This window comes from Halichoerus grypus, chromosome 4 (genome assembly GCF_964656455.1).
Source record: "Halichoerus grypus chromosome 4, mHalGry1.hap1.1, whole genome shotgun sequence".
Classification (NCBI taxonomy): Eukaryota; Metazoa; Chordata; class Mammalia; order Carnivora; family Phocidae; genus Halichoerus; species Halichoerus grypus.
In genome coordinates, this window is record NC_135715.1 from 103,899,185 (window position 1) to 103,924,491 (window position 25,307).

The 25,307-nt window shown below is 37.5% G+C and overlaps 1 protein-coding gene across 1 annotated transcript in view; it reads left to right on the forward strand.

Moving 5' to 3' along the window:
- Window positions 1–25,307, forward strand: part of THSD7B (thrombospondin type 1 domain containing 7B) — a 568,319-nt gene that overhangs the window by 435,365 nt on the left and 107,647 nt on the right. The window contains exon 14 of the mRNA XM_078070024.1: window positions 17,794–17,799. Within this exon, the coding sequence (XP_077926150.1) occupies window positions 17,794–17,799 (6 nt within the window). The remainder of the gene's footprint in view (window positions 1–17,793; window positions 17,800–25,307) is intronic.

Genomic DNA, 25,307 nt, shown 5'->3' on the forward strand with positions numbered 1-25,307 from the left:
TCCTGGGTGGCCCTGCACTTTGACCCTTCTTGGTACAGTAAGCCCCAGGGATACCCTGCATAAGCAGCATGCAGGTATAAGACACCCAATCTTAATTCCTAGTTTTATACTTGTTTCTTTTGTAACATGAGTAAGTCAGGCAATGTGTCGCAATCGGTTCATCTCAAAAATAGAATGATAACAACCCCGAAATTCCTCAGAATTGGGGCTGCCTTGCAAGCTTCCTTTTCTTCTCTGTGTTTAGCATATTTCTTGCTGCATAGGAAGTGCCTGATAGATGTTTGTTGAATGAATTGCTGGTGAGGGAAAGAAAGTGATTCTGAGGGGCGCCTGGGTGGCTCAGTCGTTAAGCGTCTGCCTTTGGCTCAGGTCACAATCCCAGGGTCCTGGGATCGAGCCCCGCATCAGGCTCCCTGCTCCGCGGGAGGCCTGCTTCTCCCTCTCCCACTCCCCCTGCTTGTGTTCCCTCTCTCGCTGTGTCTCTGTCAAATAAATAAAATCTTTAAAAAAAAAAAAAAAAAAAAGAAAGTGATTCTGAGCGGCTTTTTTTTTTTTTTTTTTTAATGTAGGGGGAAGAATAAGGATGGGGCAATTTAACATTCCAGTAGCGCTAGAAAACCTTAGTTGCAACTCCTTTCCTGCAAGCTTTCCACTGCGTTGTATTACTTCATTGACATTGTTATAAACCCAGCTTCATAAGAGCAAAGTTTTGTAGCAAACCTACCTGCTACATGAATGAGAACAAAGGAGAATGTGATTAGAAGTCTCTCAGCAGAGCAGAACAGAGCACTCAGAATTATATGTTATAACACAGTATATACTTGCTCCAGATAGATCATTTCTGCATTTAAGAGTCTGCTAATTACTACCATTTGTGCTGGGTGATTGCATACAAACTAGTTGTTTATCTGGCTGATGGCAAGGATTGCATCTAATTCATCTTTAAATATCCCTAACACATGGTGGAGGGTGTTCCACGTAGTGGCTACTAAACAGAAATGTGTACTTTGAATGAATATTCTGGAGGATTAATGTTTGACATCATAAATGCCACAACCTAAAAATGCTGCAAGGAGTGATAAACTTTCCTTAGACCAATGTGGTGGTATATATATTATTTTGGATTCACACACATAGAAATGTACTATACATATATTCACTCATGTGATTACAGGTTGCAGTTGTTATTTTATTAATAGCCCATTCTATCACTAATTCAAAGTTCACTTATTGTCACATCAATTTTAGCTGATACTATCCTCAAGTGCTTTCTGTGTGTACCGATATGTCTCCATAATATTATCATTTTCTGGGCCAGAAAGCTCTGTTTCTTCTCACATTTAGAGTTTCCTGAAGTGTCTTGAATCATGAGCTTTTAAAGGTAGAAAGAAGCTTAAGAATTATTGAATCCAATCCCACATTTTTCTGAGCCATTGCCAGTTACTTTTGTGGATTGTACTCACACAAAATAGGAAGGGTACTAGCCAAATTGATAAGATAAATACTTTCATTTTCTAACTATGCTCTGGTAAGTTTCCCATCTCACTCTGAAAATTCCTAAGAACAATTTGAGATACTTGGAGTACATGGAAGACACAGTTGGTTGCCTGCCCCATAGCTATTCTCCCTTCCAGTCCTTTTTTCATGCTCATAGAACCCAAATGTGTGCAGTCAGTTATGTGTCCAAGCACACTGAGTTCATAAAGATGAGTCCAAGCCAGTCATGGTTAATCCATTATGCTGTTTTAGTCAGCCTCTGACCTAGTTCTTGCAACTTCTACTTACAGATCTCTAGGGCACACTCTCTGTAAGCTCAGTGGTGGCACTCAGGCAACACCATTTTTTTAAAGGATTATTATAGGATCGTAAATGTGAAGCCATGATTGAAAAACACTGCTGTACCATATTCTGGACAAGTAAGTCTCAACACATGCTTCTTATTTAAAAAATACATTGGAGGGGTTTAATTTTGTGTCAAGGTAGTTGCTTATGGATTTTTTTTTTCCCTTTAAAATAGTCAACTAATCAGTTTCTGGATTTCATCCAATTCTATTTACAGTCTACTGAGTGAAACCACATGTGTGTTTACTGCATTGAAACCCAAACAACAGCAACAACACAAAGTCCTACTGCTTTGAGTTTTTGTAGCCTGTCAAAATGTCAAAACATTTGGCATCCAAAGCTCATTTTAAAGGAATGCCTTAAGATACTAATAGGATATTCAGTAAGCCACTGGAAAATCCCAACCCAGCTTGGGGAGGCTTTGCAGTTAGCCTAAGAGACATTTTCCAACTCATAAAGAAGTCCCTCATGTAGTCCCTCCTTGCCATCCCTGCCATGGGCCACTAGAAATCACTGCTTGGCTGGCAGAGCATGGGAACCATGCTTGTTGGAGCTCACTGTTCATTTTTCTTTCTTTCCTGCTCACTGCTATTTTTGGGGTCCAAGCTATTTTGGAGTACAAGGTGCCTCATCGCTTTCCTACACAGCCCAGAACAGAAACCTCTACGATGTTAATAGGAGCCTGCTGCATTCTTGTTCACGTTTGTCAAGCCCGTGTTCTAAAATCAGCTGCCCTGTACTAAATATTAGGTAAGAAACAGTCCCAAATCTCAAAGAGTGTAGATTCTTTTTTGTAAGTTTTGAGTATGCAGAAAACAAATGTTTATCAAGTCAGGAAATTGATGTGCAGGGATCTGAGGTCAGCTCCCAATCTTAGGTCATTCCTGCTTGAGGGGAGCCCATCCTCTTCAGACTGACATTCCATGGATATGTACCTGTCCAGCTCACCAACCTGTCCTCCCTCTGACTGTTTGGTGACTTTTCTGATTGGTGTATAGTAGCCTAAAGGAAAACTGTTAGTTTATCCACAGCACTTCTGGCACCAAATGTGTGTGGGTGCTTCCCCCACACCAACCGATTTTCCCACTCTCTGGACACCAACTGGATGTTGTAGAATTTAATTCCATTCTGACACTACTGAGAATTAGTGTCAAATCCCATAGATTTAAGGGCTCAACCCTATAAGATTCTTACTTCGGGTGCCAGTCATAAGTATTGAGTCCCCAGGGTACCCGCACTTCTGTCTGACTTGGCTATAAAGTCGAGCCCCCCTCAGATCTGATAATTTGCTAAAACAGCTCACGAAATTCAGGAAAACGTTTATTAGCATTTACTGATTTACTACAGAGGATATTACTATAAAGGATACAGATAAAGAGTGAGATAAGGTAAGGGCCTGACGGGTCCTATACACAGGAGTTTTGTTCCCGTGGAGTTAGCATGTGCCACCCTCCAGCACGTGGATGTGTTCACCAACCCAGAAGCTCTCCAAACCCTATTGTTCAGGGTTTGTGGAGGTTCCATCACATAGGCACGGTTGATTAAATCATTGGTCATTGGTGATTGACTTAATCTTCAGCCCCTTTCCCTTTCCTGGAGGTCAGAGGTTGGGGCCGAAAGGTACTAGCTTCTAATCATGGCTCTCTAGTAGCCAATCAGTAGTTACCTCATTAGAACAAAAGATGCTCCTCTTATCTAGGAAACTTACGGGATTTAGTAGCTCTGTGTCAGGAACCGGGGGGCAGAGACCAAATATATATTTTATATTATGTCACACAGCCATACAGATTGTTAAATACTTTGTTATCACTGCTCTAGGACATGTATGCATTTGAGTTATGGACGGCATTGTTTGGTGTTTTGCTGCTCACTGTCTTTTTCATGTGTGCCAACAACTGGGGTTGCAGACTTCATGCTGCGTGCTCTGTGGGATTGCTGTTGGTTTGTCTTTTTTGTTGTTTGAGTTTTATTTTCCCCATATGCTTTGCACATCCTTGGTACTTAGTATGAAATACATATTTGTTGTTTGGTTAGGAAGTTCAAAGTACCCAGAGTAGTGGGACACCTCAAGAATGTTATGTTCGCATGAGCAATATACTTAACATGAACTGCTAAGGAGAAACTAGAAGACCCACATCATGTATAATTTCTAGCACTCTCTCTCCCTGACTCCAGACATCCCAGTTTATTCTAACTTTTAACATCATAAAAGAGAACCACTGCCCCAGGTGATAGCTGAGACTGAAGCTTCCACCTCCTTGGACGCAACTAATGCGTCCTCATGTAGGCAGGCAGCCTATCAGCATGTCTTGGGGGTGTGTATTTCATTAGGCAAACCTTTTCCCAGAAGTAGTTACTTATTTCCCACCAAGTACAATTCTTCTCTCTCCTCTTGAAACTCGTAACTGCCACTCAAGGATAAATTTTAAAATATGCTGTCATTATGCAGCTTAAGTAGTGTTTCGCATTTGTAATTTGTTGTGTTGACCCATGTGGACCACATTGGGCAACCATACTAGTGCAATTTAATTTGTTTAAATATCATTAATACCAGTATTTCATAATGTGCCATGCTTACAAATGGAAATGTTGCAGCCAGAAAATGTAGCAACTAATGAGAAGAAAAGCTGGAGAGCAAAGAGCTGCCCCGTGAGTTCACACATTTATAAGTATTGAATGAGTCAGAGGGGGCTGGGTAAGTGTCTGTGTGCCCAAATTACTCCCTCTGTTCCTAGCTCTTAATGTAGTCATACATCCCTATTTTGGAGTCACAGCAAAGCCAGCTTCATCCAGCCTCTGTCACAGTTGGTGCGCCAGCCAGCTTTGTTCTTCCTTAGTCTATAAGCACGTCTTCTCGGGTGTCTGGATCTTGTTTCCCAGCTCTGGCTCTTCAGGTCCAGATATTTGTGCCTAGCCAGCTCCTTCCAACCCAGCAGTCATTTGGTCTGTGTTCTCTGCCTCATTTTTCCCTCTTCTCCCCAGTTCCAGTACATGTACTGCCTGGAGAGAGGGGGATAGAACCATGTCCCCTACCAGCCTCCACCTTGTGGGAATAAAATACCTGGCTACTGAGTACGTTCCCTTCCTAAACTTTCATCTAGGAGGATAGAACAGAATGAACTTTTTGAAAAAATAAAATATTTAGTTACCACATGACTGTTCATAATATGTTCATTCAAACAACAATTATTATTTGCAAGACAGTATGCTGGAGGCTGAAAATCCAGGGCTATGACCTTACTGAGCTTTTGGTTTATGTAGGAAGGAACTGATTTTTTTTTTTTAGTTTAATTAACTTTTTAATTTGTGTAATTAATTTTATTAATACTTAATAATTGTGTCACACTGTGATAAATGCTTTGAATAAGGGGCTATCAGAGCATAGAGAAGAGGTGTCTTAGAGACTTCAACTATGGTTTGAAGGATTAGCAGGTTGAAAACTAACACATACTCAAAAAAAAGAAAAGAAAAATACCACCAAAGAGGAAAACTCTCAAGAATTTTATACCGCTTCTCCAATCTGAAACAAACCACCAAAGAGACGGATCAGTAAATTCTTCCACTTTCTTTAGAGAAATGAATGATTTTCAAAAGGGAGTAAAAAGATATGAATTGCTGGAATGAAGTATTGATTAAAGGATTAAAAGAATCCTTGTACTTTGAAGAATGAGTGTGACTACATGTGCACACAAACTAATTTCAAGGCTTTTTTTTTAAGTGCTTGACTTGAATGGAGCAGCGCTATTTTGAAAACAAAATGACAGGATTCACTTGTTTACAGAATAATCTTATTTGAATGGATTCAATTCTTAGCCAAATAATCTTGCAGAAATCAGTGTGTGTGTGTGTGTGTGTGTAGAAACCATCTCAAAACATTTCTTGTTAAAGTAAAATTCCATTTATTTTGACAGTGTGTTATCCTAAAATAATTAGGAAGTTTAGAAAAATATTCTCTAATTCTTCAGTGAGTTTAATTGATCTGTGATAATAATATAAAGCCACAGTCAGTCAGTTATCTTGCTCCTTTCTTTAGCTGAAGGTGGTGGATATTTACTAATGTTACTGCCCCAAGTTGAAGACCCCTTTTTTGATACCATTAATCTGATTTTATTTTGAGGAACTTCTCCCCCCCCCCAACTCATAGTCTGTGGTGTTGAGTCTAAGTTGAGTCCAAAAGTAAATAATAGGCTCCCACCTGGAGAGTCAGATGGTTGAGTAGCCCTGGAATATAGCAGTTGACTCAAGGATGAACATGTGACCCAATAAGAATTTCAGCATTCTTTGACAGATTGCTGGGGGCAGAAATGTGCTCTTTTCCATTATACTTGAACTTTGGAGAATATGAGGCTAGTGTTCTGGAGGAAGGCATCTTGCCAGGACCAGTGGAACTGCACATGGAGGTAACAAAGAGAAAGCCATCAGGAGATGGGGAAGGAGAAACTGGTTTCTAGAGTCATTTCTGGTTCCCTAAATCAAGTGATACCTGGAGTTTACCATGGACTTTTGAGCCATAAGAATTAATAAATTCTCATTCTCTTTAAACCATTTGTCCTTGGTTTGTTGCCATATGCAATAGGAATAATCCCAATACAAGAAAATTTGGTATCTATATTTTTAACCTCCAGTAATGTAAATTTATGTCCAACTTTGTTAAGCACAAAATTGAATGACTATTGTATTTCATTGCATACTCTGGACATGACTTTGCAGTCATTTGGCAAGGCAGCATAGTGTAGGAAAAGGAATCATAGACCTAGATTTTATCTTTTTAAAAATTTTTTTGAGTATAGTTTGCATACAATGTTACATTAGTTTCAAGTGTACAACACAGTGATTCAGCAAGTTTACATGTTACCCAGTGTTCACCACAAATGTAGCTGCCATCTGTCACCATACAATGCCAGAACAATATCGTTGACTGTATTCCCTGTGCTATACCTTTCATCCCTATGACTTATTCCATAACCTGAAGCCTGCATCTCTCACTACCCTTCACCCATTTTGCCCACTCCCCTCACCCCCTTCCCTCTGGCAACTGCCAGTTTGTTCTCTGTATTTATAGGTCTGATTCTGCTTTTTGTTTGTTCTTTCATGCATTTTGTTTTTAGATTGCACATATAAGTGAAGTCGTAAGGTATTTGTCTTTCTCAGTCTGACTTATTTCACTTAGCATAACACCCTCCAGTTCCAATCACGGATGAATTGTGTAACACTGTCTCATTTCAACTCTCTGAGCCCTTCCTTGTTTCCTCAACTGTCAGAGATAGTAATAAATACCCCATTGGGTTTTTATGAGGCTTAAGTGGGATAATATTCTGTGTAATAAGAGTGATACATGCTAGAATGTTATAAATCAAACAAAAGATACTTAAGTGCCTTTACTTACAAATGATTCAGGTATAATCTTAGGCAAGAATAGGAGCAAATAAATAAATAAATAAAGCTGTTTATAACTGTCATTATTAAAATTGACCCCCCCCCTTGCCTGATCTAGTGCAAAGCTTCCTAGCAGCAGAGAATTAAATTCCCCAGTTGAATCCAGCCCCGACACAGCCTACTTAATAACCCCCTTAGGTTTCCCATTACCTACACATGGCGTTTCTCAAAACTTTGAGGATAACGTGTATCAGAATCACTAGAGTTGCTACAAATGCATATTCCTGCACTTCACTGTAGACCTCCTTCCACAGAATCCTTAGGAGCTTCTGAAGTACACATTAGAGTTCGAGATCAACTGGTCCATAGGGTAAGACCACATTAATTGGGATGACACAGGAAGCACTTGACGGACTAGCACTTTCCAGACTTAACCTTTCTACCATTTAGTTCTTCCTCCACCCTCTACATTCCAGCCACTCCCAAAGTTCTTGGCATTCCCTGAGCATATAATTACCTGTAGTCATTAAATTTTTATACAGGCTGTACGCTCTAATTATTTTCCCATGAAAAATCTTTCTTTTCATTTTTTTTAGCGAATTCCTACTTATCGCTAATGATAGAGGTTAAAAAAATCATCTGGGATTCTCCCACTTCCACAGAAATAGTCCCTTTCCTTTTTAAGAAGACACTTTTCACTTTTAGGAAGTATTCATTTTTATGTGATGGTCGCCTGCTTCCCCTCCCTCACTTCTTCCGCTCGAATATCAGCAATCTAGATATTATTTAATGAGGTCCTCTGTAGATGTTTAATTAATGAATGAGTGAAAGGAAGAATGAATGATTCATTGCGACATGCATTAGAAATACAATGACCTACAGGCAAAGTGGGGGTTTTTGATGCAAACAAGAAGTTAGCTCTTTTACCTAAAATTTATTTAACAACATAAGGCTTGAGTGTGCTCAGGGGATAATGATTGTCTGAAGGATAAAACCTGAATCATTCCACTGTGCTTAGGGAGGCCTCACGAGGATGACTAAGAGTTGAGCCTTGAAGGAGAAGAATAAGCAAGCACTAAAGACCAGCAAGTGTTGTATAGAATGTCCCCAAAATCTGGATATTTTAAGGAATTTAGAATCCTCTAAAAAATACAAGTAAAGGATATCACAGTTCACCTGTGCTTGGAGAAACCATAGCAAACTTCAGAAATTCAGATAGAAAGCATAAACTTTTCGAGGACATGAGTTTTAAATCAGAAGAATTAAACTCTCCTGGAGCTATCGCACTTAGTTTTCTGGCTGTGGTTGAGAGGAGAGACAAGAATTGCCACACACGCAGGTTTGGAGTGTGGCCATCTAACCTACAGGGCAGCGCTTGGAGGACTGTCCTGCCCTGCATTTGAAATTTGAGTGACAAGTAGATGATGATTCATTAACCTTAAAAGGGAAAGAAAGTGCCTTTTAAGTAGTGTATGGGAACAATTAAGTGGAAAGGAGCCTTTAAAATTTTTTCACTGCTCTAAATACTGTTAATTGAAAAAGTTACTGTTAGTGGTACATGTTCTGTAGTACACCTGAGAGAATTAGACGTTAAACGCTGTGCAGAGCTGTAAGAAAAACCCTCGTCCTGTTGCTCTTGCAATAAGCTATAGAGATGTGCCTATCTCTTCCACCCTTTGCAGTAGTCAATTATTGACTAAATAATAGGTAAAGAAGCTCTGGGGATCCAAAACGAGGAAGCCATGTTTACAAATGCAACTTCTGAGCAGTGTTTTCCAGAGCATGTTCCAGGGATGTTACAAAGACGACTATTGGATATTCTCTTCCCCAAAGAGTTTCATGTTGAAATAGGTTTGAAAAACATGTTTTTTAACAAATGTAAACCTTTTTGATATGTATATTATATGTACATTTTTATTTATATGTATATTATATATAGTGAATGCAATGTCTCACAAATAACTTTGACTACTGAACCTTTTAAAAAATTGAACATTTCACGGATTTACAGCTTTTTCTTTGGCCACAAAGTTGCTGCAATCTGATCTGTTAAACCATTTGTGAGATTTCCATGGGGATACTGCTGGACATGGCTAAATGACCTACCAGGCCTCATCATGTTTCTCTGTGACAAGGTGCACTCTTCAGACTGTAGCCCCTGCAAATGGTGTTGCCCGAGCACAAGAGAAACAAGACTAAACTGCAACATGATTGATGCTTCCTGGATTTGCCAGGTGATACAATGACAAGACAAAGCTTCACGTCAGACTGATCATTGGCCTCACTTGAGTAATTGTGCTGTTTTAGCACAAGGTTCTTTTAATTACCAAGGTAGGAAGATGAGCCATACTGCTGCAGACCCAATTGGGAGGTGCAAAGAGGCAGCATTAAGGGGAGTCCTGGTAATTGTTATTACAGCCCTAATCTTAGGGGTCAGGGTGCAGAACGGGACTCCCGGAGGCCTGGGAAGAGTAAACAGGGTTCTGTAGGGCACAAAATAGCCTCAAGCATATGAGAATAAGGGTAGGACCTATGACCATAATCACGATAAGTAACAGGGCTTGGTCCCACAAGGAATATGGCAAGAGCTTAGTGGCTGGAATTAGCACACGGGCACCACAGATCCATGAACTCTGATATATAACCAGCCAGATTCATCAGTTCTCAAATAGCCAAACACATGCAGTATTTAGGATAGATTTTCTAGTAGTACAAAGCATTTTTATAGCCCGAATCTTCTTGTTAAATGCATTATTTGCATATCCAGAAAATAGAACAAAATCGCAGTGAGCAAGTTCTTTTTACTGGGGGAATATAGGCATTCTGTCCTGCAGCAGCAGGGTGAGTTACATACCCTAATTTCCTCTGAAAACAGCACTTGATCATATAGTATTTGCATTGCTTGGGCTCTGATGGTCAGGAAAGCAGTCTTACAGAGCGTGATGTTTTCTACACTTAATGATGGTATTTAGACTTGATACTGAACCCAAGAAAATATACTGACTCAGATGCCCTTGCTGCACCACTGTGTCGGAAAATGTACGGGTATGATTCAGGTAAACAATGACTGAGTACAGGGGCAGGTACCCAGGCTAAGAACTGTTGGTGTGAAATTCAGTTCTTCAGCATTGAAACCCAAAAACACTCTCACTTAATGAAAATTTTAAGACAACTTATGTTAATATCTTACTTTCTGCACTAGGGTTTTTTTAAGCAATAAAATTACATGGAAATTCATATAATTGTACCTATAATTACCTAATAATTGAGGTAATTAACCAAGGACTCCCTTGGGAGGGTACAACTGACCAGTTACACCTGCAGTCAGCTAATTTCAGGTGCAATTATATCTGCATTAATTTCGTACACCTGCAGTTAATTGCAAGGGCTAAAGGTGGACTTAAGACAATGGAGCCTATGTGACTATTTCCCCTTAATGCTCGTTTGCTTTATACCACTACTGAGTGACTTATGCGTAATTCAGCCTTATCTTAAATACTTAGTAGGTAAAGTGTCTTCTGGAGTGACATGGAGACTTTGGGTGAATTGTGGTGTTCTCACAGAATATCAAGTAGTGCTTTCTGGGCAGGTAAATGAGCCCAAGTCCAGGGCTCATAGCCAAATAGAGATGATTAAACTCTTCTAAAATAAACAGAAAGAGTGTATTTGACAGAGCGAAGTGTACTTGAAAGGAAGAGCTCACTTTAATTGTATTTTTGGAGTTGAATCTTAAGGAAGTGAGGATAGTAGCTCTGATTTACCAAGTCAATTGCTTAGCATAATATTGAGAACACTGTAAGCATTCAGGAAATGTTTGGTGAATGAATGAGCAAGACTTGCAATTACTTCAGGACCATTTTGAATCTGCATCTTGGGGCATCATTAGAACCATCTTGGTCAAATGTATTATGCCAGTTTCTCTGCATTTCAAATGCCAGCAAAGGATGTTTTTCTAAAAAAAATGAAGTCATTACTGACTTAGCTTCTAAAAGGGAAATTCTTAGACTTTTGGTATTACTAATCATTGAAGAAACTAGAGGTAATGTAGTTATAGAAAAGGCAAAACTTTTAGATTGAGGGGAAAAGATTATTCTAGATTATTCTATTTCTATGTGTTTTATAACTTAATAAATTCCTATAAAACACATTTAATTTAGATTTAATTTGATGAGATCACAGCCCTTGGGGAAGAGTGAACATCTCTAAGGTAAGATTTCCTTATTAGGGAGTGCAAGAAATTAAATTATTTCCCATAACGATTAAACTACATGGTTATGGAATAGAGACAAAATATGTTGTTTGTATCTCCCACAGTTTGTCTCAAGATACAGAGTATGATTGGCTTTCTCCTTTCTCTTTCTTATTCTGACTCTGCTTTTAGCTGTAGGGTTTTTCATTTTTATAGTTTCTTAATAATGGGTAATTTAGAAATTTTGTAACTTATTTATGAAAACGAGTCTATAAACTAGCTGGTTAGTGACTATATGCATCAAATGTCTTTCATTAGGACAAACAGGTCTGATGCCAATGAATCAAAGTAGTGGATAAGCCATGGTTTTGATATTAAAAATTGAGTTGAAACAGGACGCCTGGGTGGCTCAGTCAGTTAGGCGTCTGCCTTCAGCTCAGGTCATGATCCCAGGGTCTTTGGATTGAGTAGCGCATCGGGCTCCTTACTCAACAGGGAGCCTACTTCTCCCTCTGCCTGCTGCTCACCCTGCTTGTGCTCTCTCTCTCTCTGACAAATAATAAAATCTTTTTTAAAAATTGAGTTAAAACATCTTAAAATATGTGGTTCAGGAAAATGGGGCAGGTATTTGACCATATATTGTTTGCTCAGATAAAATAGATATATAGATGTATGATATAGAAATGTACCATAGGTATATATTTATATATATATCTATATAAATACATATACTTATATATCTGTATATTTGTGTCTCTGTGCACACATATACATATCTATGTCTTATGTATTACAAATGATATGTAATATTATTTGTATATAAATATATAATGATACAGGCCTACATAAGAAGTATATTTCTTAACAGTATAGCCTAGAAATATTAGATGGAGAAGACAAAATATATTTATTTTGAGTGTAAATGACTCCTTATTGTTAATTTCATCAGAATTCATTATTCCTAACTCATTCCTCTAGTATTAGGAAGGTTGCAATTCTTCATAACATGACTGTCCATAAATTTGTCCCATAGAAATAAGTAGAATGCAGAGTAAAACCTGTTATTCCTACACTAGTTAAGTCTATCTCTCCTCTGTATCTTCACATGAAAAAACAACTTTTTCTCATGTTATTTTATGACTTTCAGATTTACCTTAATCTGACTTAATTTTATCACTCCATCTCAGCACACCTACTTAAGAAAAAAAAGGTTCTTGCAGTTCTGTTATGCAGCAAAAAGTTAAGCAAAGCAGTTGGAGCACTAGTTAGTTGTTATTATTGCTTCATGGTTTTGGCTTCTTTATTTTGGATCTTCCATTCCAAATGGCTTTGTTTAGTGACCTAGTCCAGTGCTGTGCAAAGCAGTGTATTGTAGGGATGCCTGGGTGGCTCAGTCGGTTAAGCGTCTGCCTTCGGCTCAGGTCATGATCCCGGGGTCCTGGGATCGAGCCCCACACTGGGCTCCTTGCTCAGCGCAGAGCCTGCTTCTCCCTTTCCCTCTGCCTGCTGCTTCCCTGCTTGTGCTCTCTCTCTCACTCTCTCTCTCTGACAAATAAATGAATAAAATCTTTAAAAAAAGCAGTGTATTGTAAATGTTATGTAAATAACTCTCTGCAAAAGAAGAAAGTAACGATTCCCCAGATAGATGATTATATTTGTCTTAATGTAGTCGTAGCATGCACTCTCTTAGCCTGGGCTGCCCCTGGGCTTTGAGGTTACTGAGATTTCCACGAGTTGCATCTGATTAAAGGACTCTCACAACCAGCAGTTTGCCTCTGATAATGTTGTCTGTTTGACTGCCTGATTGATTCTCTTATTAGACGGAAGCACAATGAAAACTTGGACTGAACACTTGATTTGGCAACTCCAATCTTAAGAGCATTCTCTTTCTAATATCCTTCTTGTTTATTCAAATATCTTTAAAATTTCTAAGTAACACCACTCCTGCACGCCTGCCCACACGGGCACCTGCGTGCACACACGTGCACACGTCCAGGCATGTGTGCACAGTTAATAGTGTCAGCAGAGGACTTTGTTTTGTTCCGGCTCTGACTTTCCATGGAGTTGGAAACACTGATTATTCTCCGAATCCTTCAATTTCCCCTTTTCCTTTGATCCAAGTTTATTCTTCCATTTTTAGTTTCTGGTTTCTGTACCATCCAATAAAAGTCATTTATTTTTCTGCCTTCTTACCGATTTTTGGAGGATTTCAGAGGATCAATGATAACCAAGGTTCTAACAGCATTCATCTATTAGAAGTCAGTGGTGGCTATTAAATTGTGCATAGCAATCCTTTTTATGTCATTGTGATCATAGAATAGCATTTTATGACCACCTGGAAGTTGTACTCTTTGAAAAATATCATTGATGAGATTCCTAGAGAATGCATTTTTTTTTAATTTGGTCTTTGAGGAGACATCAAAATACAGGTGCCCTAAGAAAGAGGAAGCAAAAAAAAAAAAAAAAGGGAAGAGGAAGCATGTTTGAGTTACGTCTGTGTCGCAACGTTTTTCTTTCTTTAATTGTAAAATGTGTATATAATACCTAATTCATTTGTACCCCCGTGCACTAAATACAAAATACATGACTTATGGGGAAATTTTGTGCACCTCATATTAAAAATATACATAACAAATAGGAGTTTTCTTTTCCCCCACATTTTTCAGGTATGCAGAAACATACACGTAGATCTGTAATAAATATGTCCCTAGCATCTCTATGTGAGGTTCTCCATTAAGTGAAAAAACACGTTGCTTATGATCACAACAGATAACTTTAATGTAAAAGCCATATAATAGCATATCCTTTCATGTGATTCCATATTAAAATAGTGAGAATGACTATTATGGCATACCTTAGTTTAATTATAATATTTCAGAAGAAAAAAAACCATTCAATTCATATATCCTCCTAGAATTGAAATTTGGTTTTATCTATTGAAATCCTCCTTAACTATCTATTCATTAAAATCCCTGTTCTTCTCTAGTTTTTTTCTAAGGTAGATTTCAGATATTATTTAGCATTTTACTTAATTTTATGGTGCTTGGGTCTATAAAAAGTAAATACAGGTAACACTATGGAAAATACTTAATATGTAAAATTTGATAACGGATCAGTTCATTTTTACTTATGGTTCATATTTCAAATTCACATTTCCATCAGTATTCATTATTTACATGTCTCTACAATTTTTCTCCATTCATATTAATACATCTGGCTGAAAATTCATTATTTGTGGAAATGCAGATGGGGTGTGTGCTGGAACACACATGCAAATAAAAAGGAAAGATGTCCCTGTCTCCTAGAAAGCTCTCTTAATTACCGTGTATATTAACTGTCATTGATACGTAATTTAAGGTAATGAATAAATCAGATTGCATGAAAGTAGAATTCAAACACCTATCCCTATTTAAGTTTACTGACCACATTGACACACATATCTACAAAGTATCTTTTTACAAAATTTTCTTATTGTTTAGTTACCCACCCTCTCAGTCCATGCTTAAGACATTATACCAGGTGCCTAATGTATAAAGAGGTAATTATTTGTGAAATAAATAATTATGTAGTACATCCTATTGCCATAGGCTTTAGAATACAGCTAAGGACAAAACAGCCAAAAGCTCTGCTCTAATGAAACTTATATTCTAGTGAAGGAAATAGATTGTAAATAAGTAAGCATATAAATAAATACTTGCAGGTAATGATGGGTAGTGTGAAGAAAATAAACAAGGGCAGAGGGATAGAACAATCAGGGAAGATTTCTTTGAGATAGCGACATGAGAGCATAGTCAAGAATGATGTGCAAAGGGAAGCTGTGGCAGCCTAAAGAAAGGATGAGCCTGGGAGGAGAGGAGGCTGGGAGGGACGCAGACTCAGAAGCAGGCTTTCACTTTCTTGTCTGAGGAACAGCACGATGGGCTGTGTGGCTGGAGTGGAATGAGCTACGGGGAGAGACTTGGAGAGAATTTTAGAGAAATAGGCAAGTTGGAGTCACTTACAGCTCAGTGGGTCATGCGTAAGAGAACCACAGGTACGGTTCTCAGTGCAATGGGAGCTCCTGCAGTGTTTTGAGGAGTCAGGTGAATTGGTTTGAACTTGTCTGATGTGTGTGCTATGAGACTCAGACTCTATCTAGGAACACAGAATATATATATATATATATTCATTCTGGCCCAATCTGTGGGAATTTCTGTTTGAGCCTCAGGAATTCAGGGGAATTCAGGGGAATGTGGACGCACAGACTTTGGGAAATTTAGAGGGAGAGCTTTAAAAACAGAGTAGTTTTTAGATGTGTGAAAATAGATTTGGTCCAGAGGGAAAGGTAGGCAGTTTCTGTTTAGACACATTACAGTTTACCCAATAGTAGTATTTTAAAGTAGAAAGAGCCAAAAGCAGTTTGTCTAAAGCTAAGGAAAAAACAAAAAACATAAGACTGCACATAGAGGAAGAGTGGTTGAAATATCTCAAAGAATTTTGAGCACTGAGAGGCTTAATCTTATCTAAAAATTATATATTTTAACCACAGATTAAATCATTATGGTACCAAGAATTTTTTAAAAGACAGAAAAAGAAAAGGTAATATATGTAATTTCTAGAAGATAACTGAGTTGATTATCAAGTACAGTCACATTCCCAGATCTGATACAGTTATTAATGCTTTGGAAAACTTCAATAGATATCCTGAGGAATAACAAAGAGGTTATTTTGATTACTGTTATTTGTTGCCCTTTAGAAATTTAACCAACTGTATTAAAGAAATTACCCATTATTATTCATTGAGAATTTTTGGCCCTTAATGTTAATAATGCATTTGTTATTTCCACCTATTTATACATATTTTCTATGAAAGTGCAATTAACTGCAGTTGAGTAGTTTTAGCAACCCTTGAACTATGGAGCTGTATTCATAGAACCCTACTACTCTAAGTTCTGGACAGGTCAAAAAACTCAAGGTGTTGACACAACCACAGGAGTAAAACAAGCAATACACCCAAGTCTCTCTGTTCATCAATCTAAATTCCAATCCAAGAGCAGCAATCATCAAGATTTGGTAGTGATATTAATTTAAATATTAAAATACTTACTATTAACTATTGAAGCAAATGAACCACTTCCATAGATGTGATAGTAATGTGCAATAAAATAATTGTGTGAACATTGTTCATTGTTCACTTAACTCTGAGTTAATTACGTCTAGTCATTATCACAAAACAGACATTTCTCTAATATCGGGAATTTTCCTAAGTTTCTTATCATTAACCACGTGTAATGTTTTTATACTTCTATCTAAAGCCAAAGATATTCTTCTTTTGACTAACCTATATAATTTATAACCAGCAAATCCATCTTAATAGTGCTTTTGGAATAGTGATAATAAGTCTAGCCACCTGCTAAGTTTGTAAAGTGACTTTTGGTTGTAAACAACCATTATTTATAGATTGTAATGATGATGGACTGTTTCAAATGTGACTAGAATTTGCAAGATACCAGGTATATGGATGATTAATTGACCTACCCAGCTTCGTTTCTTTGCAACTGTTATTGTGTAAGTTACGATTTCTGATCTATTACATAAGAGTAAAACTTGAATTCAAATTGAAAATTGATTTTAGAGTTAGGTTATAATTTTTCAGATATATCATAAGGTTTGTAATTTACATTGCCTTGGGACTACATTCATTCATCTTTCTACAAATATTTTTGAAATATCTACTCAATGCCAGGCACTGGATAAGCACTGAGAATACAATGATAAACAACAACCAAAAAAAGATAGTGGCCCTGCTCTTAGGGACCATACAGTTTTACAGTCTAGTTGTAGAAATGACAGTAATTAAATAGCTACTTAAGTTCAAAATTAAAATTATGGTAAGATTAAGGAGTAAAGATACACAGTGGGGAAAGAGTGAGCAGTAGGAACGAGTGTCATGGAAACCACATTCTAAGACTCTGGTCTATATGTGCTGTATCTTTCAAAAATATTTTTTTTTTCTGCCATGATTGATGAGCTGTAACTGGGATACTAAGGGAGTTTGAGTTAAGCTTCAGAGGTTTAGTGTATTTCCTTAAGCCTTGGTCTTAGGACTCCGGTCTCATAGCCAGAGGACAGCTGGGGAAAAATCTGTTCAACTTTCTCAGATCCATGTGTTCTTTATCCTACACAATCATGTTTCATATTTACTAAGTAGAGGCATTTTGCTTGAAAATTGGGAGGGAAACATTCAAATTCTAGCTGAAATGTAAGCCATTAATTTTAAATAATCCGGGAAAAGGATTTCTACTTTTTTTTTTCAATTTTGCATTATAATAGCAGCTCAACTAATACATATATAATTTTCTTTCCCTTTTGCTTGTCATGCACTGCCAACATGGACTTCTACAAAGGCTCAGGTTGGTGTTGCAATCTGTTTTGATCTTTACTGTTTTCATTTAGTGAAAAGAAGCTTTGATGTTTTCCTTCACAAATCAGCTTTTTTTCTCTTTGTAAATCCCGATCAAAACATTATTCACACATGGAAAACAAAAAATCTTCCCAGAGGAGAGTCAGTTGCCTGTATGTTGCTCTTAAATGTAATCCTTTACATCAGCAAAATGACTAGTTCAGAAACCCAGAAAATTGATTTATATCTGCTTAAATTTGTTATGCCTGGCTTATTTTATGAAATGAAGAAAATGATGCTCTAACATTTTAGAATCAGCAGAATATATCAGGCTCTGGAAAGGTTTCTGATATTAAATCTGCTCTGTACTTTCAGAGTGAACTGGATGGCATTGTGCATGATCTATCTCCAAACTTAACATTGAGAATTCCATACATAGCTTCCTACTGAGATGCTGATTTTAGCGTCACCAGATTTTTAGCAAATAGCATTCAGCATATCAATAGTTTTCTCTCTTTCAATCTCTCTTTTTGTTTTTTAAAGGAATTAATCTTGGGCGCCTGGGTGGCTCAGTCGTTAAGCGTCTGCCTTCGGCTCAGGTCATGATCCCAGGGTCCTGGGATCGAGTCCCACATCGGGCTCCCTGCTTGGCAGGAAGCCCGCTTCTCCCTCTCCCACTCCCCCTGCTTGTGTTCCTGCTCTCACTGTCTCTCTCTGTCAAATAAATAAATAAAATCTTTAAAAAAAAAAAAAAATAAAGGAATTAATCTTTTTTTCAAGTTTACATAAATATCTCATATAAATCTCAAGGTCCTTTATAGTTTTAATAAATCCACATGCTATTTCTGTCCACCCCAGTTTTGTTTGAAATATTGTTGGTCATATAATAAAAACATCAGTAAAGTTTTCAGAGGCTACCTGTATAGTAGACTAGAGTGATATTCATGATGCATTAGGGGCCAGGAGCTAAGTACACCTAAAGTGAGCTTGTCAGTCACAGGAGAATCCAGATTTCTTTTCCTGTGCAAAGTTTTACAGGGACTGTCAATGAAAAATAAAATGGCTAGGTAACTTGGATCCCGTACACTGGGGAGGGTACAGAATGTACAACTCCAGACCTACTCAACCTTCTGTTAATTGGGGTTAGAAAGCAGAATTTCAAATTCAAAGAATTTTACAATGTGCTACCTGCTGTTACGTCTAAGCATCATCTACATGGTCACGTTGGTTTTTTTCTGGTCATATGGTATATAAAACTATGGCATGATATTCTTAGAGTTGTCTCCCATTTTATGCTCTGGGCATATACAGTTTATGAAGAGGATGCATTTGCTAAAATTAAGGATTCATTTTACATTCTCATATTTAACTCTAAGATTGTTAAAATGATCTGTCAAGATGAGTTCTTAGAATCCTATAGAAACCTTTTTCTCTGAGTAAAAATGATGACTTTTTGCTAACATGGCTATATACCATGCTACATGGTACATGCAACTTGGGGTATTGTTTTAAAGCTCACTGACCCCAGATGTTTCATTTTGTTGATGCAAAGTCATTTCCTTTTTGTAGTTTGAAGATAGTGTACATCCTTCTCCTAGTTCATGACATACTTCTTTCTGAATAACCAACCCTTTACCTTATTGATTAGTGTATTTTATTTTTATTTAACTTTACACCAAAAAAGACACTCATTTGAAAATTTCCCCCAAAACTTGTTCATAAAATTATTATATAAAAACTAAAAGATTAGAAGTTTAAGATAGATTATAACGTAGAGAATATGTTGTAGAATGGACTGAGATGTAGAGAAAGGGTAAGCAAATACAACTTTGCAGGCATTAGGATCTCGGTCCCAATGCCTCAGCCCTACCATAGTAGCACAAAAGCATTCATAGATAAGATATACATGAATGAACATGTTTGTGACTTAGTAAAATTTAAAGAAATAGGCAATGTCAGTGAGTAGAGAAAGGTTCTCCCAAAATCCTTTCCTGCATAAAAGCAAAAAGAAAACTGGCAAAAATTGTCCAAGTAACGTTTGTCAGGGCTCTGTAAATTAATCAAAAGCTGTAGCAATCTGGGAAACATTTATTCAAGAAAAATGGCTGAATCTCAGAACAGAAAGACTTACTACATTTTAAATTGTCTTACATCAATGCTCACAACTCCAGCTCCATAGTGTTCTTGAAAGAAGCTACCCACAATCATAGTACAAAAAATAATAATAAGTAGTCTGGCAGCCACTGCAGAGGGTTGAACAGGGTTGAAGCTCCTTCAGAGTCCTATTTTTGAAGAATTGTCATTATTTAACCGTCTGGTGGCTCCCTGGAAGAACCCACTCACAAGGCTGGCTTTGTTTGACCTGACTCAGAACTGACCCAGTGTGAAGAACTTGGGGACATTACTCCAAAACAATCAGAGGTAATTGTTTAACTTGTAGCTACCTAAGACAGTAGCTAACAGTTGGGGCAAACAATAGAATAACAAAAGCTTAAAAGGAAAAGCTAGGGAATAAGATGTCCATAGGAGTTTGGAAAAACTCTAACATATTGCTGGGAGTTAAAAGACCATGGACCTGCAGATAGCTGTGCACATACTTAGGAAAGCCCTAAACAAGACTCTCTCACCTTGGGCTAACCTTCAGGCTCTGTGCAAGCAGAAAATGAACACAAAGAATTGTAAATTGCCTGGCTGAATTGTTAAATGTGTGCCCCAACACACACACAGGCACTCGGCAAAGACTGGAGATTTTTTGGTGCCAGGCATTAGAGGGAATCTGTGTCAGATCATTAGACAGAGACATCATTAGGCATAACAAATACAGACTTCACAGAATTAGTTCAAAAAAGTCGATAAACAACAACAAATAGCAACAACAACAACAAATACTGGAGAGAGAGGGAAGAAGCTGGTCTCCAGAGTTGCCACATTATATCATTTTAAATGTCTAATTTTTCAACAAAAAAATTATGAGCTGTGCAAATAAAGTATATTTCATACACAGAAAAATTAATTAAAAATGGGCCAAAGACCAAAATGTAAGGGCTAAAACTATTACACTCTTAAAAGAAAACATCAGTGTAAATCTTTGTGACCTTTGTAATCTTGGATTAGACAATGGATACCTGAAGCTCAAGCTATGACAGGGAAGTAGTGGTAAACTGGATTTCATCAAAGCCAACAGCTTTTGTAATTCTAGGTACATCATCAAAAAACTGCAAAGACAACCCACAGAATGAGACAATATATTTGCAAATCATCTATCTGATGAGGATTTAGTATCCAAGAAATATAAAGAAATCTTACAACTCAACACTAAGAAGACTAATTAATCAATGGGTACAGATCCTTAGTAGACATTTCTCCAAATAAGATATGCAAATGGCCAATAAGCACATGAAAAGATGCTCAGATGCTAAGCATCATTAGTCATTAAGGAAATATAAATCAAAACCACAATGAGGTATCACTTCACAGCCACTAAGATGTCTATAATCAAAATAAAAAAGACAAAACAGTAAGTGTTGAATGTAGAGTAAGCATAACCCTTGTACATTCCTAGTGGAAATGTAAATGTTGCAGCACTTTGGAAAACCCTTTGGCAGTTAACAGGTAAGCATAAACAGTTTCCACATGACCCAGCCACTCTTCTCCGAGGCGGATGGCCAAGAGAATTGAAAACCTCCAATGCAAACACTTGTACACAAATGTTCATAGCATGATTATTCATACCCAAAAGATGAAAACAACCCACATGTCCATCAACTATCCAAAAATGGATAAACAAATTTGGTTTATCGATACAGTTGAATGTTCCTCAGCCATAAACAATAATAAAGTACTTATTCATGCTACAACATGGATGGACCTTGAAAATATTATGCTAAGTGAAAGTAATCAGACACAAAAGGCCACATATTATATGATTTCATTTATATGAAGTGTCCAGAATAGACAAAAAAAAAAGAGGCAAAAAGTAGATTAATGGTCGGTTGCCAGGGCCACGGGGAAGGAGAGAATGGATAGTGGCTGCTAACGTGGGTATAAGGTATCTTGTCAGGGTGATGAAAATATTATGGAGCCAGAAGTAGTAGTGATGATTGCACAACTTTACATATGCATTTTAAAACACTGAATTGTATACTTTAAAAGAGAGAATTTTAGTATATGTAGATTATATTTCATTTAAAGAAAAGGGGGGGTGGGGCAAGCCATATTTGACCCATGGGCCATAGTTTACCAACACACAAAAGAAAGGATTTGTGTCATCTTTGTTTATCCAATGTCGAAGGAGGTTCTGGGCCAGGCATACATAGTAGAACATCAGTAATATCGATGAATTAATGCAGGAGTGAATGAGTAAGTTCAACACATCTAGTTCCAGCTGTTAAATAATCTATAACTGCTGTTATCTGATAACACGTATCTTTAAAGAAGAACAGTTCACGTTATATTCATTGTCTTCCTTCTGTTCCTCATCAATGTCTTATACTCTACCTTGTAAGTGATCACTAAATTGTCAATAGTTTTTAATTAAGTCTTGCAACGTAGGGCATTTTATATGTCTCAGCTATAAAAAGATTTTACCTTCTTAGGAGGAATCATTTCATGCTCAAATGTCAAAAATTGATGTGACTATAGAATTGTAAATACCCCTTGTATCTTTATCAGAAATAGTAGTGCTATTTTTGGAATGACTGAAGTTGTTTTGCTGGCTTAGCTGTCACTGATCGTACATCTCTTTTCCTCAGCAATGTACTAGGTGCTGTAGAGGATGAGAAAGCATAAACTTGAAGACATTTGTCTCTTTCTCTCCCAGGTTTTGAGCTTGCAGTGTTAGAAACGATTCACAGTTTATTAGGTTAATCTACTTGGAAATACAGGTGTGTTTTTGATGAAGGAAGTGGTGCAGTTGGACGAGATGATCATATAGCTTACTTTCAGCTTCAAAATTCCTTCAGTTCCATGTTTCAATGCTCATCTTCGTCGAAACAGATATTACTTATTACAGTGAACTATCAAACTCTCTAAAGCTCATATATCATTATTGTTCTTCTCTTGAAAGTAAGTATTATAGTCAGAAGATGAAAAGAAAAGGCTAGACCCTGAGAGTCCCTTAAGTGAGCTGCCAGGAAATCAATGGCAGAACCTGATACAAAGCCCCTTTCTCACAGCTTCCTTCTCTGCTCCACTAGAACACAGATAATTTTTCACACAGTATAAAGGATCACTTCGTGAGTGAAATGGAGCCACCCCCAAAGAGGACCCCATTATTAACTTAATAGGATCCCACCAAAGAATCCAATAATGGAGAACCAGAATCCAATACAAGTAAAGTACTTGATGCTGCCCGTCTCCTAAATTGCTCTACTAATGCCATTTTATCAATCCAAAGCTGGGTGATTCCTGCAAAGAAAGAATATTTTAAGAAGACCCCATTCCACAAGTGAGATGCCAGCTCAGATCTAGAACCATAAATCCTAGGTTTCCTATAGTTTAGTTCAACAGGAATTTATGTCAAGGGCCCTGCACATGCCAGGTGCTATGTGCAATGCAAGAGATGTGCGAGGTATCACCTCCATCTTCTGAGAGATCCTGTAGTCACTATGAGCCTGGCTCCCTCACGCCAGCAGAGTCTGCCTTTAGCCAAGGATGGTGAATATTACCTGCTTTTAAAGGAAGACAAAGTCAATCCTTTTAGACGCTTGTATGTTTCTTAATTCAAGACATCCGTAATTGGAATGGGAAAATGGGGTAATACTGTCCACTTACTAGCATCTACATTCAGAGATCAGAAATTTAGAAACGAGAGAATTTTGAAATCATATAAATCTAAAAACATATAAGGCTCTGAATTCATTTGGATATCTACTTCCAAATCTTGGGACCTGAGTACAATTATAAGCAATTAGATTTCAATTATTAGTGCATAATATTAAAATTCCTGTAAAATTAAATATAAAGAGGGCAAAACTTTTAGCTTCATGGTTTGATCTAGGTGTCTGCTCTCCAGGAAACATGCTCAGAGAAATATTTCTGCACTCATTCATACTTACACCAATATACATCTATTAAGCACAAAGTATAAACCAGGGATACAAAATAACTTTATACCCTATTATTTATTTTGGTGGGGCAGGGAGGGTATTTGCACAAAATATGATTTCTGGAATCCTTAAGTACAGATCCCAGAAAGGGTGCTGTTGGTTGTACATGCACAGGTATATTTATATTATAACCGTTTATCTGGGCCAACTTTGTAGAAACACGTCTGCTTTATGTAAATGGGTTAACGGATCATTCTGTAGCACATTTTAAGACCTTCACTGTCAGGTTTTCCGAATAACCTGTGTTTGGCAAGTACCTAGGAATAGGTCCATTATTTTTGTTGTATATAGTAATACTTGTTCTTGTTACACATGACTCCTGACTTACCATCAGCTATCTTCCCTTTGGTCAAAAGAAAGTTTACTAAAACAGAGGCCAGGTAAGGTCTGCCTTAAATGATCATTTTCCTGCAGCAGTCCTCTTCTGTTTTTATTTCGTGAAGAACCAGAAAGGTCTGCCTCCGTCCCTGTCTCTTTCTCACTGTCTGCCTCAAAAGAAGAATATTTGCAATAAGATACTCTATTCCATAAAGCAGCAGTTTCCTATTAGTCCCTAATAAGAGTTTCCGACTGATGAAACTGGGGTGGAAATCGGAGCCAGGATCCCAATTTATCACCATGTAAGTGAATGGCAGGGATTCCATTATCCAATCAATCTTGCCTCTCAGTTCTGCAAAGGTCAGGCTGTGCTATCCTGGGTTATAAAGCATCACGTGTGGCTCTGTGTTTCACTTTAACTTTGTCCCCGACACATCGGGTTTGTTATGGGAGGACTCACACTAAGAGTTCATATTTTAAAAAGCAATTTGTGCTGTGCCTGGCCTTGTATTTTAACAGGGAAAACTGTTAGAGCACACTGCAGTCTGAGAACTGCTGCTTTATACATTTATGTACAGAAGAAAAAGATCATTCTGTATGTGTGTATAACACGTAACCTCTTTGTGCAAAAAGTCTCTTTAGGGACATTTTGTAATTATTTTCCTCTCTGGCTCCAACCTATAAGGAATTAATAATTGTATTTGTTTTTTGTTGGATGAAAAGTTAGTGATCTCCTCCTCTCCTCTCCTCCTGCCTGTTATGATAGGATCATTTAGAAATTAGCCAAATTAGGAATGGAGTTTGCAGTCAGCAATTCTTATGTTGTTCCTTCTTTTTAAATTGGTTTTACTAAAGAGGAAAATGACCATCGTTTTATTTCTTTTTATTTAAAATTCTGATAGCTCTTTTTCTCTTTGACTTCCTGATTGACTTTGAAATAGTGCTATATGAGAACTCTGCATTTCAGAGTTAATGAAGGTAAGGTTTATTTGTGATAATGATTAAAAGACTATAGCCTGATGGACCTAGAGCTCTCATTGCATGTGCAACAGTTATGAGGCTTTCCTTTTGGCTGTGATGCTGGAAGCCAGTT